The 16,198-nt window shown below is 42.8% G+C and overlaps 1 protein-coding gene across 1 annotated transcript in view; it reads right to left on the bottom strand.

The window, feature by feature from the left end:
* Window positions 1–7,747, bottom strand: part of FMNL3 (formin like 3) — an 89,908-nt gene extending 82,161 nt beyond the window's left edge. Inside the window, exon 1 of the mRNA XM_063293722.1 lies at window positions 7,481–7,747. Coding sequence (XP_063149792.1) covers window positions 7,481–7,597 — 117 coding nt within the window. The 5' untranslated portion in view covers window positions 7,598–7,747. The remainder of the gene's footprint in view (window positions 1–7,480) is intronic.
* Between the last annotated feature and the right edge of the window lie 8,451 nt (window positions 7,748–16,198).

Raw genomic sequence — 16,198 nt, 5'->3', positions numbered from 1 at the left:
TCGAAGACCCAAACATGCTTTGCAACAGAGGAGCCAAAGTACTGGGAGCCTCGAATTGGCTGCAGCTGCCATCTAATTATTCCTCAATTGCTATTTTTGCGGGTTAATTACACCCTCATGACATGCTGGTGGCAGATTCGAGGCACTTAATCATGGTATACATCCAGAGGACCACCATTTGTAAAAGCTACACCAACTCACTTAGCTTCCCCCCTAACATGCTGCCCCATCACTGGAATTTACTCGATATTCCCATATATCCTTCCATACAAGGTTTCCCTTCACGTGTCCTTTCTTGCTGCTGGGAGCATCAGTGCAGCAGCCATTTTGCCGGCCCCAAGCCAGGAATGAGAGAGACTGTAGTAGTTGCTAAGCAACCACATTGGCAATTCTCTTCAACATCCTCCAGGCCGAGTATCCACATGATTAGGGCAGAAATCCACATTTTCCTCTCGAGTCCAATCCAGAAGGTTCCTCTCTCCCCTCAGAGCTGAGGATAAGAGCTCCTGGCTGCCTGCCTCATTCCCCAGCTCCCTATCTAACAACCACTTCCATTTTCCATTAAATAATACTTCCTAATTTAAACCCTCCCCCTTGATGAGATGATGTTCCCAAGGAAGTGATGCAACATGACTGCAATTCCTGCAGTGCTGCTGGGCTACAGCCTGAGTGTTTGGGCCTCCATGGGGATTTGGTAACCGATCCTACAAGCCAGATCTTCCAAACTGGTTCCCCATTTGCTTTGCTGTGGTAGGAACCACGATTCCATCTTCCACACCCGTTTCTGTTCCCTCTCGGAATAGGAAGGAATTCAAGTCCTCCCACTGAGGGAAAAAAGCCCTGGGTGTTTCTTCCAGATGAGATGTTGCAAAGAAGCACAAGTTTCTCTCTCCTCCGCTGGAAATATGCCGAGAGGAAACCAACAGCTATTTCCACCGTTTTTTACCCAGCCCTGTACGGAATTAACTGTGCGGGGAGAGATGCCATATGCTTCTAAAACATCATGCCGTTAGTAATTGTGTCTAAGGCTGTGTGGGAAATTCAGCCCCTTGCCAGGGAGAGCTCCCTTTGAAATCTCAAACCGGAAGTCCAAACTCTGAAACGCAACCCAGCCAGCCAGCTGGATTCCATTGAACGAGGGTCTTCTTGAGTTCCTTTCCTTCAAATTGAGACCAACACAGAATCGCTTCTAAAATGTGGCCTTCAGTTTAACATTAAACACATACACCAATTGAAACTGAAAAATCTTTTTTTTCCCCCTTCAATCAAAGCATGCTTAGAGTTGTTTGCTCTCGAGATTCGGTATGTTTCTGGCTACTTCATTAAAAACAAAGCCAACCATGGTTCTAGTTTTTATGACCAATAAACCAAACCTTCTGCAATGCTGAAACCATGCCTATCAAAGCCAGAAAGAAGTGTTCAGAGAAAAGCAGCTCATTCTGTTTAAATCCAGGCTTGCACAGAGTTTTTTCATGCAACTTGGAAGTCTGATGTAAAAATGAAATAGCAGTCCCCATCTTTCAACAATTAAGGTAAAGGCACAATTGTCAGGAAAATTCTGTTTAGGCCTCAGAAAAATGAACATCCCTGCCTATTACATCTTGCCTCATAATAGCAACACTGATGGATACACCAAGATCGGGACAAAAATCATATAAATTAAGATTTACAAATAACTGAATGGCTTAAATTTGCTTATTATATGTGCATACAATATAATAAGTATTATATGTGCATACAATTAACATAACCAAAATTCATCAGAATTTAGAAATTATTGCAATGTACCAAATAGTATTAACCATGCCTTGCAATTATTCCAAAAACAGCCACACCTCAGAAGCCAAGCTTGGACAAAGGAAAACATCTCTCTTTCTAAGCAATTTCTTTCCTTTTAAGCCAAACACATGATTATCATGTCATAATCTAACATCACGATCAGGGATTTAGGATACAGAACAACTGCTAAAGCCTAATCGTATAGAATTGGTAAAACTTGCCTGCACTGAATCATCTTTTTGTATCCATTAAAAAAAAACCTATCCTACTTATAAAATTAGCATATTGGGGAGAAAGCTTCTTGTTTCTTAAGTGGAAAAAATGTTCCGTATGGAGGGCTCTTTGATCCTGTGGGCCTGTACCTGAAATCAGAAATCACACTGGCTGCCATATTGATTGCTCATCACAGTGAGAACCAAACCTCAGATGATTCCCAAATTCACATGTCATTTTCAGTCTGTTCATAATAGCTTAAAAATACGTATACTAAGACATATTTTAAAGGGTTGCATTCAAACTCTGGTTAAATGGAAGATAGATATGCGGGCCTCACTGGGAAAGGATTTCCAATTTGTTTTCAGTCCCAGCAAATGCCAATGCTCACAGAGTAACATTTCAAAACATCGCTTTCCCAGTCCATCAAAAAGGGAGGAGAATGTTTGTGCTTGGAAAGCTTGCTCCCCAAGGAAGGGTGGACTCAGGCCATTTAAGGCTTTAAAGGTCATTGGCCTTCTTAAGCTGCAACTGGAAACTAGCCGGCAGACAATCCAATTCACGTACAGTGAAGTTGTGGTTATGCTCTTCTTCCATCCTCCAGACAGTGGTGGTGGGGTTTTCTTTCATTTTGTAATGTAGGAATCAGCCATCAAGAAGGCAAATCAAGTTCCCTAAGGAGCACCAGCTAACCTTACATTGCAACCCCTTTCATTCCTGAAGGACCTCCCCCCTCGAGTATATGTATTTACAGACAGCACATAAAGCTATTCTGCCTCTCTTATAGGGCAGGTTGCTGTTATTGCATATTTAACAGTAGCTCACATTCACTGGAGGTAGCTCACAATCCACAGTCCACAATCTCATTACATTACTGTTATGTCCCTTTGGCTCTTGGATGCCAAATATAATTTTTAAAAATGTAGCCTGTCATCACACAAAGGGCCCTCACCTCTCATCTACAACAAACAGGGAATAGATCTTGTCCAGGGCTACCATTTCCATAATGGAATATCTTTGCAGGGATACAGGAGAACTGATAAAAATCATGAACTCCAGTGCTTTTCCACAGTGTCGCTATAATGAGCAAAAAAGAGCAGCAATAGGCCCTAAGAGATCACATTAAATTGTTCCAGCCTGGTGTGTGAGATCTAGAACACAGAACACACCGGAACTAGTACAGTATGCCATAGGAAAGCAACGGGACTGACAGACTCAGTATGGAGTGAATGCTCAAATTACACCACAGAATGCCAATAAATACCCTCCTCTGTATTACACTTGCCTGGAGGAAGATTAAAACTGCATCTGCTTACATGATGAGCTGGAATTCTTTGGCCATTAAGACGGAGACCTTCATAAATACGGGCTGCTCTACCCTTTTTCAGAACCATGTGTACTCCACCAATACCATCCCACACACATATATGCACATTAAAAATTACAATTCTGCGTCCAGTAAATTCAAATTTCATACTTAGTTTAGAACTAGGAACCAGAACAATTTATTTCAAATCTGCATGCATTTACCTATTTTGCAGCATCTTTGTGTATTATTTGCTATTATTTTTCTACTTGTTAATCCTTCCCATGGATATGGAAAAACAACCTTCCAGTACCTAGGGATTTTATTGTGTCCAAATTTGTGATTAGCTAAATCTCATTTCTGATATTTCAGTAGGCTTTGCCCAATGCTTTCAAAAACATCCTCAGCCATAAAAGCTAGCTAAAAATGTGCTTGTTTTTTAATTAAAGAAATCAAATTAAGAATTTCAGGATGCTGGATTCTGTATCTACATCCCGTTCTCCACTAAATTACAACACAGGACCTGCAAGATTACATTAGTAGAGAGTAGGCATTATTATGGGCTGGAACCCAAAGGTAGAGTGCATGGTTTGGATGTAGAATGTTCCAAGTTATAGGCCCAGCATCTCAAGCTAACAAGATATCAGTGTGGAAAGCTGCTGTCAATCACAGTTGTCACTAATGGGGTTGGAAGGAGCAATGGTTTGGCAACGTATCATAGTTTCATCAATCCAGTATCATGTACTTTTGAATCACCATCTTATTTCCCAAACTGGCAGCATTCAAAGAATAACCAACCCATTGAATAAACAGTTCATAGAAAACTATGTATCACATGCTGTCAGCTTCCTCTCATTCTGACATCACTGGAGTGGAATTTTTTTTTTTTTACAAACAAACTCTCCATCAACTAAGGAAAAAAAAACCTGCCTAGAAATCCCCTCCCCCAGGTATATTACCACAAGTATCAGTAAAAGCTCATCAATTGTCTTGAAATCTCAAACACTCACAATGAAAGTGTCAACATCTTATTAAATTTCTCAGGACAATGTTCTTTGGAGGATCAATAAATGTGCCTAATGTTTAATACACATAATACATATTTTCTTAACAAAGAAGAGTGTTTTATACATGTACATGGATGACATGAACTTCTAAAAATGGACAACTAAACTCCTCTACCTCTCAAGAGAAATGCTGTGAAAGGTGTTTGAACCTGGATCTCCTCAGTTCTAGTCCAGGGACAGGCAACTTCTTGGTTTTTGTTTTTACATTTGGAGAGTTTCAAATGGAAAGGCATCCATTTGCCCTTTAATTTCCCTGCCCCATGGGGAAAAAATGGCCTGATCTTAGTAGTTTGGGGGGATTTAAGGAGCACATTAATGTCTTAAATTTTTGTCCCTTCACCTCCCCTTTCCAAATGCAAAAGATAAGTCCCCCACACTCTGGACTCTGTGCTCTGCAAATACAGTAGCATGCAGGCCACAGGTTGCTCTCTCCTGTGTCAGTCAAAACACCCTATCTTAGTTTTTCCCATCTATATGAGAGAATGGGACTTATATTCCAATGCATACAGCAGGCACCAGGAAGGAGAAGGCTACTCTAGTAACTACCCTGAGTTGATCTGTCTTCATGAAGAATTCTGAAGTGTTCCATATCAATGTATCAGCAGAAGGGGACCAGCATAATTTTGAAAAGTGTTTTGTGCAAAAACCTCTTAACACATAAATTTTCCTATCAGAAAATAAGGCATAGCATTCCCTTACTTACTACAGGCTGAGAATGGGAGATGTTTATATGGGACATTTTTAGAGATCTGACACAATTGGCCAGACATGCAGAACCTTAATAGGTACGATCCTGAACTCTGCTTCCTTATCCCGCAATAGTGGAAGCCAGCAAAGTATAGCAACTGGAGAAGGGTTAAGAGTGCAGTGAGGATGCTCAGACTCCAAACTGACTCTGCCATGAAGCCCTGCCAGGAACTGTAGATCCTTCAAGGGGGCATATCTGAATTCATTCTCAGAATACACCAAGGGAGGACATTTGCTGACTCTATTGACAAATCCTTATCCCCACTGTCAGCAGCCTTAGACCTTCAAACACTGCGTCTGCAAAGGGAACATCTGTTTGTTGAACAAGCTTACAAGTCTGCACAGAGAAAACAAGAACCATTCAACTCAATGTGTGAGGAAAGGTTCACACACCAGACCTTCACAGTGCACTCAAGGTGCAAAAGTCTAAGGCTACAAGATACAAAAGTGGCTCTTCTTGCATTTTTGGCAAGTGACCAATCAAGTCTCCTCTCAGCCTAATCATAGGATACTGGGAGGAACAAAGTGAACAAGAGCTACACATACTGCCAAGAACTCCTGGGAAGGATACTAAATGTAACGTCTAAAAAAATGCCTAATTCCACATTCATATTTCCTCCTGATATATTTATGGAAGTAGGAGGAACCAAACAACTCTTCCTTCTTTTTAAGGAGCAGCCACAAGGTTACCCTCTACTCTTTGGGATTACAGCAACTCTTCCAAAATGAATTTCACCACAGTAATTCTTAACATCACAGCTGTTAATACAGATTAGGAGTATTACCAGAAACCTAAATAAATAAATACATAAATAAATCCCTGCATAACCCCATATTGTTCTCTATTTGGATTAGTTAGGAATTATAAAACCTCATTTTAGGATGGTAATGCAATACTATGGCCAGTATCATCATTCCTTACATAGTCATGGTTTGATTAGCCATGCTTTTCTGAATAAATCAGAACTGGTTGGCTTCATACAACATGTAACCCATAACCCAAGGTTTAAAAACCACAATGGCTGGGTCCACACAACATGTGTACTAAACTAAAACCAAACAAAGCACATTATGGTTTAGAACACTGTGTGAATTAGGTCACAGGTTTCCAAACCACAAGATTTTAGGTAAACAAATTCAATTGGATCCAGATTTTTAAAAAGTATGAAAATCCATCAGTTGAATCCCTTGAAGTCCTCCATCAAAGCTTGGGCAGGACAGAGCTAGACCATATCCCAGATAATATGGCTTCATATACTTATTCCATTCAGATCAGTCTTGGGAAGAAAAAAACAAACTTTACATCACTTCTGTAGGTGGAGTCATGTGAGGGGAAAAGAAAGAAATCAACCGATTTTCTTAGTCACAAGGAAAGGTTAGGATGAGCAGTGAAGGGGAATATGGGAAAAAAGATTAATCCTTTTTATTTTAAGGACCCAAATATCCTATGTGGAGTGGTTAAAGGGAAGAAAGATGAAGGAAATTAGCATCTGCTCGCATTTCCCCCTAGAATTATATGAGATGACATGGGTTAGATAGTAATGATAGAACAGAGGCAAAGAAAGGAAAATGCAAGTAGGATCCTTGTCCCCTAGGTTCTTAATCAGAAGCCCACTTTGGCCTAGAACAGCAGGATACAGATCTGAAATTTTAAGAGAAATCTGCCTGCCAGCAGCAACACATTCCAGCAAGATTAAAAACTGGGCATCTGTCAAAACCAAGTCTCTGGGAGATCTGTGGATACAAAAAAAAAAAAAAAAAGACAGCTACAGGACTAAGAACATGAGCAATACAGTGTGTATTGGGGGGGGGGGGTATCTAACAGGAAAAAAATTCTAGCTGACAACAGACACAGGTGGATCTGATTATCTCTGAAATGAGCTGATCCACCGGAAAGAAGGCCACCTCGCCGGGAATCTTGCCCGCAGGGAGAAGTGCTGAGCATATGGGCAACGGGGGACAAGAGTAACTGAAAATCCGACCAGGCAAGAAGTGGGGAAACAACCAGAGCAAGTGGAAGTTAGGGAGGTAATCACCAGAGCTTGGGCTTCAACCCCAGCGGAAGAAAGGGATCCAGAATGGTTTCCCGGATCTTTTGGGACCAGAAAAAAGTGTCTGAAAAAGTTGGAGAGCGAGGAGACGAGAGGAGAGGAAAGGAAAGGCAAGGAGCAAGGCGCTGAAGCTGGCGATCCACCTCTGTTCCAGGAGAGCGCGACTCGAAGGAAACCGATTTCTAGCAACGTCGGAGATGCGGACGCGCTTATTTGCAAAGCCCTCCGCTGCGAATCCCCTTGGGCAGCGCAGAGGGGTGGGGCGAGGAGGAATCTATGCAGGGATCTGACCGGGGACGGGAGGAGGGGTCTCTCACCAGCACCATCGCGAATCGCTCTTCCAGCTCCCCCTGATCCGGCATGGGGACTCTTCCCGGAGGGGGAGGCAGCAGCCCGGACCCCCCACCCGGCTCCCCGCTCTCCGTGTTCCCCATCCCCGGCGGCTCCAGGGGAGGCGGGGATGGCTCAGCCCGTCCGGATTGTCCGTATGGAACGGAGCCGCCGTGGCCAGGCGGCGACGGCTAGCTCCCGACCCCTCCCTCTGTGCCCGGCCTGGGACAAGACGGGGCTGTCGGGACCGCCCCCGGCACCGCCCGCCTGAAGACATCGCCCGTCCAATAGAAGAAAGTAAGGACGGCTCCTTCTCGGCCCTCCCCCCTCCCCAAGATGTGCTGCCCCTTCCCAAGAAGCCTCCTTGTCCACACGTGGCGCCCCCACATCGCAGGCGCGTCTGCGAAGCGTCTCTTCGCACGCGCGCGGGGTGGAAGCGAAGCACCTGAAGAGGGCGCTTGTTTTGAGCCAACACCCTAAGATCGCGTTACTTTCGGCCCTCTCCCTTTTTAAGGCCCAGTCCTGCCCACGCTATTTCCAAATAACTCCCCTCGCTTTCAGTAGGGCTTGACTCCCGTGGCGCAAAAAACTGGAGTCCCAACTAATGTGAGTTTAGCCACTTTAGATCCACATTCGAGACAGAACTTGGGTGAACTTTCGCGGAAGAATGGAAGTGCTTTCGCCCAAGTTTCACCCGCTGCATCTTTACTTCGAAGTCCGTCCATTCCGTTCGGATTCTGGCATTGGCAGACTTGGACTCCGTGGTCTAAACAGCCCTTTCTAGTTCTACGATACTAATCTTTTTTGGAGTCAAGAGTACCAGAGGCACTGGCCCCTGTAAAGGGGCATATGAAGGGATCACGATAACCTACAATAAGTAGTTCTCCAGAAATGAAGCTCGATTGTGGAGAACACACACAGACTACAATCCTGAGCATACTTACACACGGGACCCTAAGTAGCATAACTTAGAAGTAATCCTCCCGTTGTTAAAGATTGCACCCCGTTGCGTCCTCCATACCATCCAGAGCATTAAATATGAGTGTATCTCTATACGTACATATGCACGCGTACACACCCTGAATTCGGTGGAACTGCCTTCCCGAGTAAACTGAAAACTAAGGGTGCATCTTTCTAAGGGGATGTTGCTCCGAAAATGTTAGGACTGGAGGGCGAAAGCCAGGATCGAGGTGGAAGCTTGCCTAGAAAAATTATACACCTCTCCCCAGCTCTAGCGCACGCAGTAAACTGAGGCGAGAGGACAAAGGGAGCCGTTACTCAGCCCTGTTCCTCCCACTTCGAGGCGTCCGCTGTTTGCGGCAGGAAAAGAACGGCTGCCCCCTAATGGAGGGACTCGGAATAGGGGAGGTTGCGGTCGTTCTGCTTTTTCTCAAAGGGCGCATCCTTGCCTGCTTTCAGACATGCAGTTACATGTGCATGGCAGAATCGAGGCGGGAGCCTCCAAGTGGGCCAATTCATTCGCCTTCACTAAATCAGAGCTTCAGCAAAGGATCGTTACCTTGTCGTGGTGCTGGAGCTTGAGCACCTCAATGATGCCATGAGCTAAACCGTGAAGGGCCACCCAAGACGGGAAGGTCATGACAGAGAGGTCAGACTAAATGCGATCCCTGGGGAAGGTAATGGCAACCCACCCCAGTATTCTTGCCGTGAAAACTAAATGGATCAGTACAACCAGAGGTATGTCGGTATACCATCGGAAGATGAGACCCCCAGGTCGGAAGATGGTCAAAATGCTACCGGGGAGGAACAGAGGATGAGTTCAACTAGCCCCAGACATGATGACGCAGCTAGCTCAAAGCCGAAAGGACGGCTAGCGGCCGACGGTGCTGGCGATGAACGGAGAATCCGATGTTCTAAGGATCAACACACCATTGGAACCTGGAATGTGAGATCTATGAGCCAGGGCAAATTGGATGTGGTTATTGGTGAGATGTCAAGATTAAAGATAGACATTTTGGGCGTCAGTGAACTGAAATGGACTGGAATGGGCCACTTCACATCAAATGACCACGAGATCTACTACTGTGGACAAGAGGACCACAGAAGAAATGGAGTAGCCTTCATAATTAATAGTAAAGTGGCTAAAGCAGTGCTTGGATACAATCCAAAAAATGACAGAATGATCTCAATTTGAATTCAGGGCAAACCATCTAACATCACAGTGATCCAAATATACGCCCCAACCACAGATGCTGAAGAAGCTGAAGTAGAGCAGTTCTATGAGGATCTGCAGCACCTACTGGACAACACGCCTAAAAGAGATGTTATTTTCATCACGGGAGACTGGAATGCTAAGGTGGGCAGTCAAATGACACCTGGAATTACAGGTAAGCATGGCCTGGGAGAACAAAACGAAGCAGGACATAGGCTGATAGAATTTTGCCAAGACAACTCACTCTGCATAACAAACACTCTCTTCCAACAACCTAAAAGACGGCTTTATACGTGGACTTCACCCGATGGACAACACCGAAATCAGATTGACTACATCCTTTGCAGCCAAAGGTGGCAGACATCTGTACAGTCAGTAAAAACAAGACCTGGAGCTGACTGTAGTTCAGATCACGAACTTCTTATTGCACAATTTAGGATCAGACTAAAGAGATTAGGGAAGACCCACAGATCAGCTAGATATGAGCTCACTAATATTCCTAAGGAATATGCAGTGGAGGTGAAGAATAGATTTAAGGGACTGCACTTAGTAGGTAGGGTCCCGGAAGAACTATGGACAGAAGTCCGCAACATTGTTCAGGAGGCAGCAACAAAATACATCCCAAAGAAAGAAAAACAAGAAGGCAAAATGGCTGTCTGCTGAGACACTAGAAGTAGCCCAAGAAAGAAGGAAAGCAAAAGGCAACAGTGATAGGGGGAGATATGCCCAATTAAATGCAAAATTCCAGAGGTTAGCCAGAAGAGATAAGGAATTACTTTTAAACAAGCAATGCATGGAAGTGGAAGAAGACAATAGAATAGGAAGGACAAGAGACCTCTTCCAGAAAATTAGAAACATCAGAGGTAAATTCCAGGCATCCCAGCTGAACTGTTCAAAATCTTGCAAGATGATGCTGTCAAGGTAATGCATGCTATATGCCAGCAAATTTGGAAAACACAAGAATGGCCATCAGACTGGAAAAAATCAACTTATATCCCCATACCAAAAAAGGGAAACACTAAAGAATGTTCAAACTATCGAACAGTGGCACTCATTTCACATGCCAGTAAGGTAATGCTCAAGATCCTGCAAGGTAGACTTCAGCAATTCATGGAGCCAGAATTGCCAGATGTACAAGCTGGGTTTAGAAAAGGCAGAGGAACTCGGGACCAAATTGCCAATATCCGCTGGATAATGGAAAAAGCCAGGGAGTTTCAGAAAAACATCTATTTCTGTTTTATTGACTATTCTAAAGCCTTTGACTGTGTGGACCAGAACAAATTGTGGCAAGTTCTTAGTGGTATGGGGATACCAAGTCATCTTGTCTGCCTCCTGAAGAATCTGTATAACGACCAAGTAGCAACAGTAAGAACAGACCACGGAACAACGGACTGGTTTAAGATTGGGAAAGGAGTATGGCAGGGCTGTATCCTCTCACCCTACCTATTCAACTTGTACGCAGAACACATCATGTGACATGCTGGGCTTGAGGAATCCAAGGCTGGAGTTAAAATCGCTGGAAGAAACATTAACAAACTCAGATATGCAGATGATACCACTTTGACGGCTGAAAGCGAAGAGGAACTGAGGAGCCTTATGATGAAGGTGAAAGAAGAAAGTGCAAAAGCTGGCTTGCAGCTAAACCTCAAAAAAGCAAGATTATGGCAACCAACTTGATTGATAACTGGCAAATAGAGGGAGAAAATGTAGAAGTAGTGAAAGACTTTGTATTCCTAGGTGCAAAGATTTCTGCAGATGCTGACTGCAGTCAGGAAATCAGAAGACGCTTGATCCTTGGGAGAAGAGCAATGACCAATCTCGATAAAATAGTTAAGAGCAGAGACATCACACTGACAACAAAGGTCCGCATAGTTAAAGCAATGGTGTTCCCCGTAGTTACATATGGCTGGGAGAGCTGGACCATAAGGAAGGCTGAGAGAAGGAAGATCGATGCTTTTGAACTGTGGTGTTGGAGGAAAATTCTGAGAGTGCCTTGGACTGCAAGAAGATCAAACCAGTCCATCCTCCAGGAAATAAAGCCAGACTGCTCGCTTGAGGGAATGATATTAAAGGCAAAACTGAAATACTTTGGCCACATAATGAGAAGACAGGATACCCTGGAGAAGTTGCTGATGCTAGGGAGAGTGGAGGGCAAAAGGAAGAGGGGCCAAGCAAGGGCAAGGTGGATGGATGATATTGTAGAGGTGATGGACTCGTCCCTGGGGGAGCTGGGGGTGTTGATGACCGACAGGAAGCTCTGGCGTGGGCTGGTCCATGAAGTCACGAAGAGTCGGAAGTGACTAAACGAATAAACAACAAACAACAAATCAGAGGCCTTTCACTACTACAACTCTCATCAATCCCTGCCAGAATCACCACTGTGGAGTCCATTGTTTCATAACCTAACTAGGTAACATCATCAGTGCAAGTCTATAACACTGATGATGCTAAATTAGAGTTTTTTGTCACACTGTTGATGATAATGTCTGCAAGCAAACAACCAAGCTCAGAGACACCAAGGACTCCACAGTTCAACCTTGAGCGACCTATATTCTCTTCTATGAGAATCCCCATGGGCAGCACAGGTGGGAATGACTGGAATTTTAGTCCAACAGATGGGAAGGTCTGCAGTCAGAATGCAAAGAATCCTGGCACTGCTCATACAGTTCTTGGCATACAAGGGGTCTCTACGTGTGGAAGTGCTTCCCATTTAACTCCTAAAATCTCTTAGCCATTGATCCATTGATCCTCCCCATTCTTTATTCATTAGATATATGAAAGGGACATCTTCTTTAAGTGTGTTGATGAGTTACATATAGACAAAACTCCTTTCCCAGCATGATGAGAAATAATTATTGATTTATTTTACTAATGTCCACCTGTCATGCAGCTGTTAAGTGTATCTGAGAAACTGATATCCCTAACTGGGGAAGTCCAGTCCTACAGTTGATGAAGTAATCTTCCACATTACCTAATTATCACCTAAGGGTGCTAATTTTTTATCACTACTTGTTCCTAGTTGACCAACATTATTAGATGATGATGCTTAGCTCCCTGCTGTAAAAATCTGCACCTGTTAATTTCTACAGTATCTAAGATACTGTACAAAGATCAGCCAGGGAGTGTAGCTTCAACCATTATTTTAGTTTTGGTTTTGATTCAACTATGTCTAGGTAAGATGTTTATGTAATTTGAAAGGTAACCATTACCATGGCAAATTATCTAGGAAAAGTAACTTTTAGAGGATCTTTTGAATATGAAAAACAATCCTCCAAATTCGTCATAGAATTATCAGCTAGAGTTTAACAATGCCCTTTCCTTATATGTTGGACAAAGAATACTTATGCTACTAAATTCTAATAACACACTATACACATGCACACACACACACACTAGAGTGACTATAAAGCTAATATCTATTAAAGTTATGAAACTAAAACTATTAAATATTATTGAATTGATTAAAACCAAACTAATATCTAATATAACCAGCATTAAACTGATTTATATAGCACAATAACCTTGAGAGTAAGAGGTGGTAAGGGTGCTATGAATATGTAGTGAAGAAAGGCATGTTTGATGGTTCGCCATCCCAAGGGCACGGGCATTTCATGAAAGGTACCTTCCATCTAGAAGACCAAATAATACAACAGTGAGCCAAAGTAAATGTCCTTCTCTGCTTAGGGACTTCTATCTGCATGAGATATATTGTAGATACTACTGTATGACTTTCATTAATAGGAAGTATTGGAACCCTAACAAAGTTGGATTAGTTGCTCCCACCCATTATAAGCTGTCTCAAGAGAGCTCTTGACTGTTTATAACCCACTGGGAGTAAGTGGGAAAGAGGTAACCCAATTTATTATAGTGACTGTTTCTTCAGTAAGGAAGGATCATTTCCATGAAGCTTGATATCCAACATCTACCATGAAAGGGATAACTCTCTAGGATCAAAATAGGAGATTCTGCTGAACACAAGGAAAGATGAAGAGGTTGGAAATACTCCAAAACAAGATCTTCTGCAATTACTTTGTCTAGACGAGGGAACCAATTGATATGAAAGGCTCTGTGATGATGGCCAATGGAATCTGTCATTCCAGGAATTTTAAGCCGGAGCACTTCCTCTCAACCAAATTCTTGAGGGAGGGGGGATAAGATAGAGAAGTCTGAAGTTCCAATGGTTCTCCAGCTTTCAGCTGGGAAGGAGGGAACTGGAAAGATGCGTAGCAGTGAAGCTCTGGGTCTTTATCCAAGTATATCTTCCAGCACTCAGAGTGACTGGTTTAAGTAACAGTAATTTTAGCTAAAGAAGCCTAAAGCTAGTAACAGGAAAATAACTTGGAATGGTTACGTTACTAGGCACCAAGCAGCTAGTTCAGCTAGAAGAACGATCTCCCAGAATTAACTTACCTTGTAAATCCAAGCAAACCTGATCTCAATACCTATGCGCAAAGCCAAATCTGAGTATTTTCTATTAAATTATCTCGTAAAGATAATTCTAATAAGTACAGAGCTGTATCCAAGTTGAAACACTGTTTTATCAACAGCCAACCTGTTACTTTATGCCATATAGAGAAATGCCAAGTTTAGATAATCTTTAAATTGAACAACAAACATTATTTTATTCTTGGTTCCAAACCCTGTCTTTCTGACTGAGGCAATCTAGATTCTCCCCATCTTTCAGTATGTCACATTACTAAAATTAATGAGTTCCAAATCAGGAAAAAGGGTTGGTGTAGCAGAAATAGGAGGATCTAATGCTCCCTAGAGCAGGCCAGCACAACATGCAGCCTGCCAAGCAGCCTTGCGCAGCCCACTGACGTTTTTTAAAAAGTAGTAAACTTAGAGCCACCACCAGCCACAGCACTTCTGCTACTCCACTAGCCATGGAACAGCTGATTGGTACTCCAGATTTTTCTTTGCAGACCACAAGGATTTTTGATTTATCAATGTGCCCCTTTTCCCTCCACAAGTTGTGTAAGCCTGCCCTAGAGGATCATATTTCCCATTACTTCTTAAGGCAGTGTTTCTCAACTTTGGCCACTAAGACATGTGGACTTCAACTTCCAGAATTCCCCAGCCAGTATGGCTGGCTGGGGAATTCTGGGAGTTGAAGTCCACGTGTCTAAAAGTGGCCGAGGTTGAGAAACACTGCCTTAAGGAATATTTTTATCCAAACAACCTCCTGTTTCTGCTGGAAACAGGCTGATAAAAGACATCAATATAAAGCTGCTGATCAAAAGGTGCAGTCCTCCTTTAAAAAAAAAAGTTGTACTATTTACAAAGTTCAATTGTCTCTATAAAATAACAGGTTGTTGCCACATGTAAAAGAATACCTGGCAGATCTAAACACAATCCTGGCTTGTCTGTCCGGCACTGAATCAAATCATTAATTCTTTCCTCCCTAATCAACTCACAACCACTGATGAAATGGCACATTCTCTATTGATTTTCTCTCACTCTTTCAAGTTGTGCTCAGTCTTTCTTCTCTGGTTTTGCAAGGCTCCTCACAGTTTCTTCTCTCAAACTTTGCATATGTGGTATATCCCTTAGAAGGAAGAGCACTTAAGGGCTGATTCATTCTTTACGCTGATTAAATGCATTGGCCACATATATGCTGGTATGGACACTAGTAGAAAAAACAACAGAAAGCTGCCTTCTCCAGTCTGGCACCCTCCAAGTATGTTGGGTTTTTTTAGCATTGCTAAAAGGATCTTTAGGTGTTGCAGTCCCAACACAGCTAGAGGGTACCGAGGTAAGAAAGGCTACCATGAAGCATGAAAGAGAGATGCATGTTAGTAAAACATGCAGGCACATATGTTGAAGAGTCCATTACTTGCAAGAAGCAGGGGATCAAAATGGCATTTCTTCCCATGCTTAAAACAGTCTGTCTCCCTTCACTGTTTTAGAAGGATGTGGGCATAATCAGGCTGAAACTGTAGAACGTCAGGATTTAGAAATGTATATTTCATTAAGGCCCTGCAGCCATTCCCATACAATTCAAACTTTCTGCTATCAACACACAGAGAGTTTATTCAGATATTCTCCAAAGCCAGCCAGTCACAGTAATGGGAGCTTCATAGGAGCACTGTAATGAGTTGTATCTCTTATGGGCAGTTTTTTGTTTTGTTTTTTCCACTTAGACTGCTCTCCTTAATGGTGCCTAAGATCGGCACCTTAAGGTATAAACTCATGCAGTAGATCTACCAGTCTGTGGTTCTTCAGTATACATCCCCTATATGTTTATAAAGCATACATCTCAATTTCATAGATGGTACAGACGCACTTGGTACATAAAAACTGAGCTTGCCCCTGGAGACATGGCTGAAGCAGAGCTGTTGGCCTTTAAATAGCTCATTTTATTTATCATAGTAACATATTCTGGCTCTAAGCAGACACTTAAAGTAATTCTAAAAATGTACATATTCAGTGTAAATTCAGCTGTTGTTACAATGTATGAATAATAATAATAATAATAATAATAATATATTAAACTTGTATGCTACTGAACTCTCAATGACTCTGGGAGGCT

This window comes from Candoia aspera, chromosome 2, assembly GCF_035149785.1.
Source record: "Candoia aspera isolate rCanAsp1 chromosome 2, rCanAsp1.hap2, whole genome shotgun sequence".
Taxonomy (NCBI): Eukaryota; Metazoa; Chordata; class Lepidosauria; order Squamata; family Boidae; genus Candoia; species Candoia aspera.
Note: the sequence above shows the minus strand (reverse complement) of the source record. Positions and strands in the feature narration are given on the sequence as shown.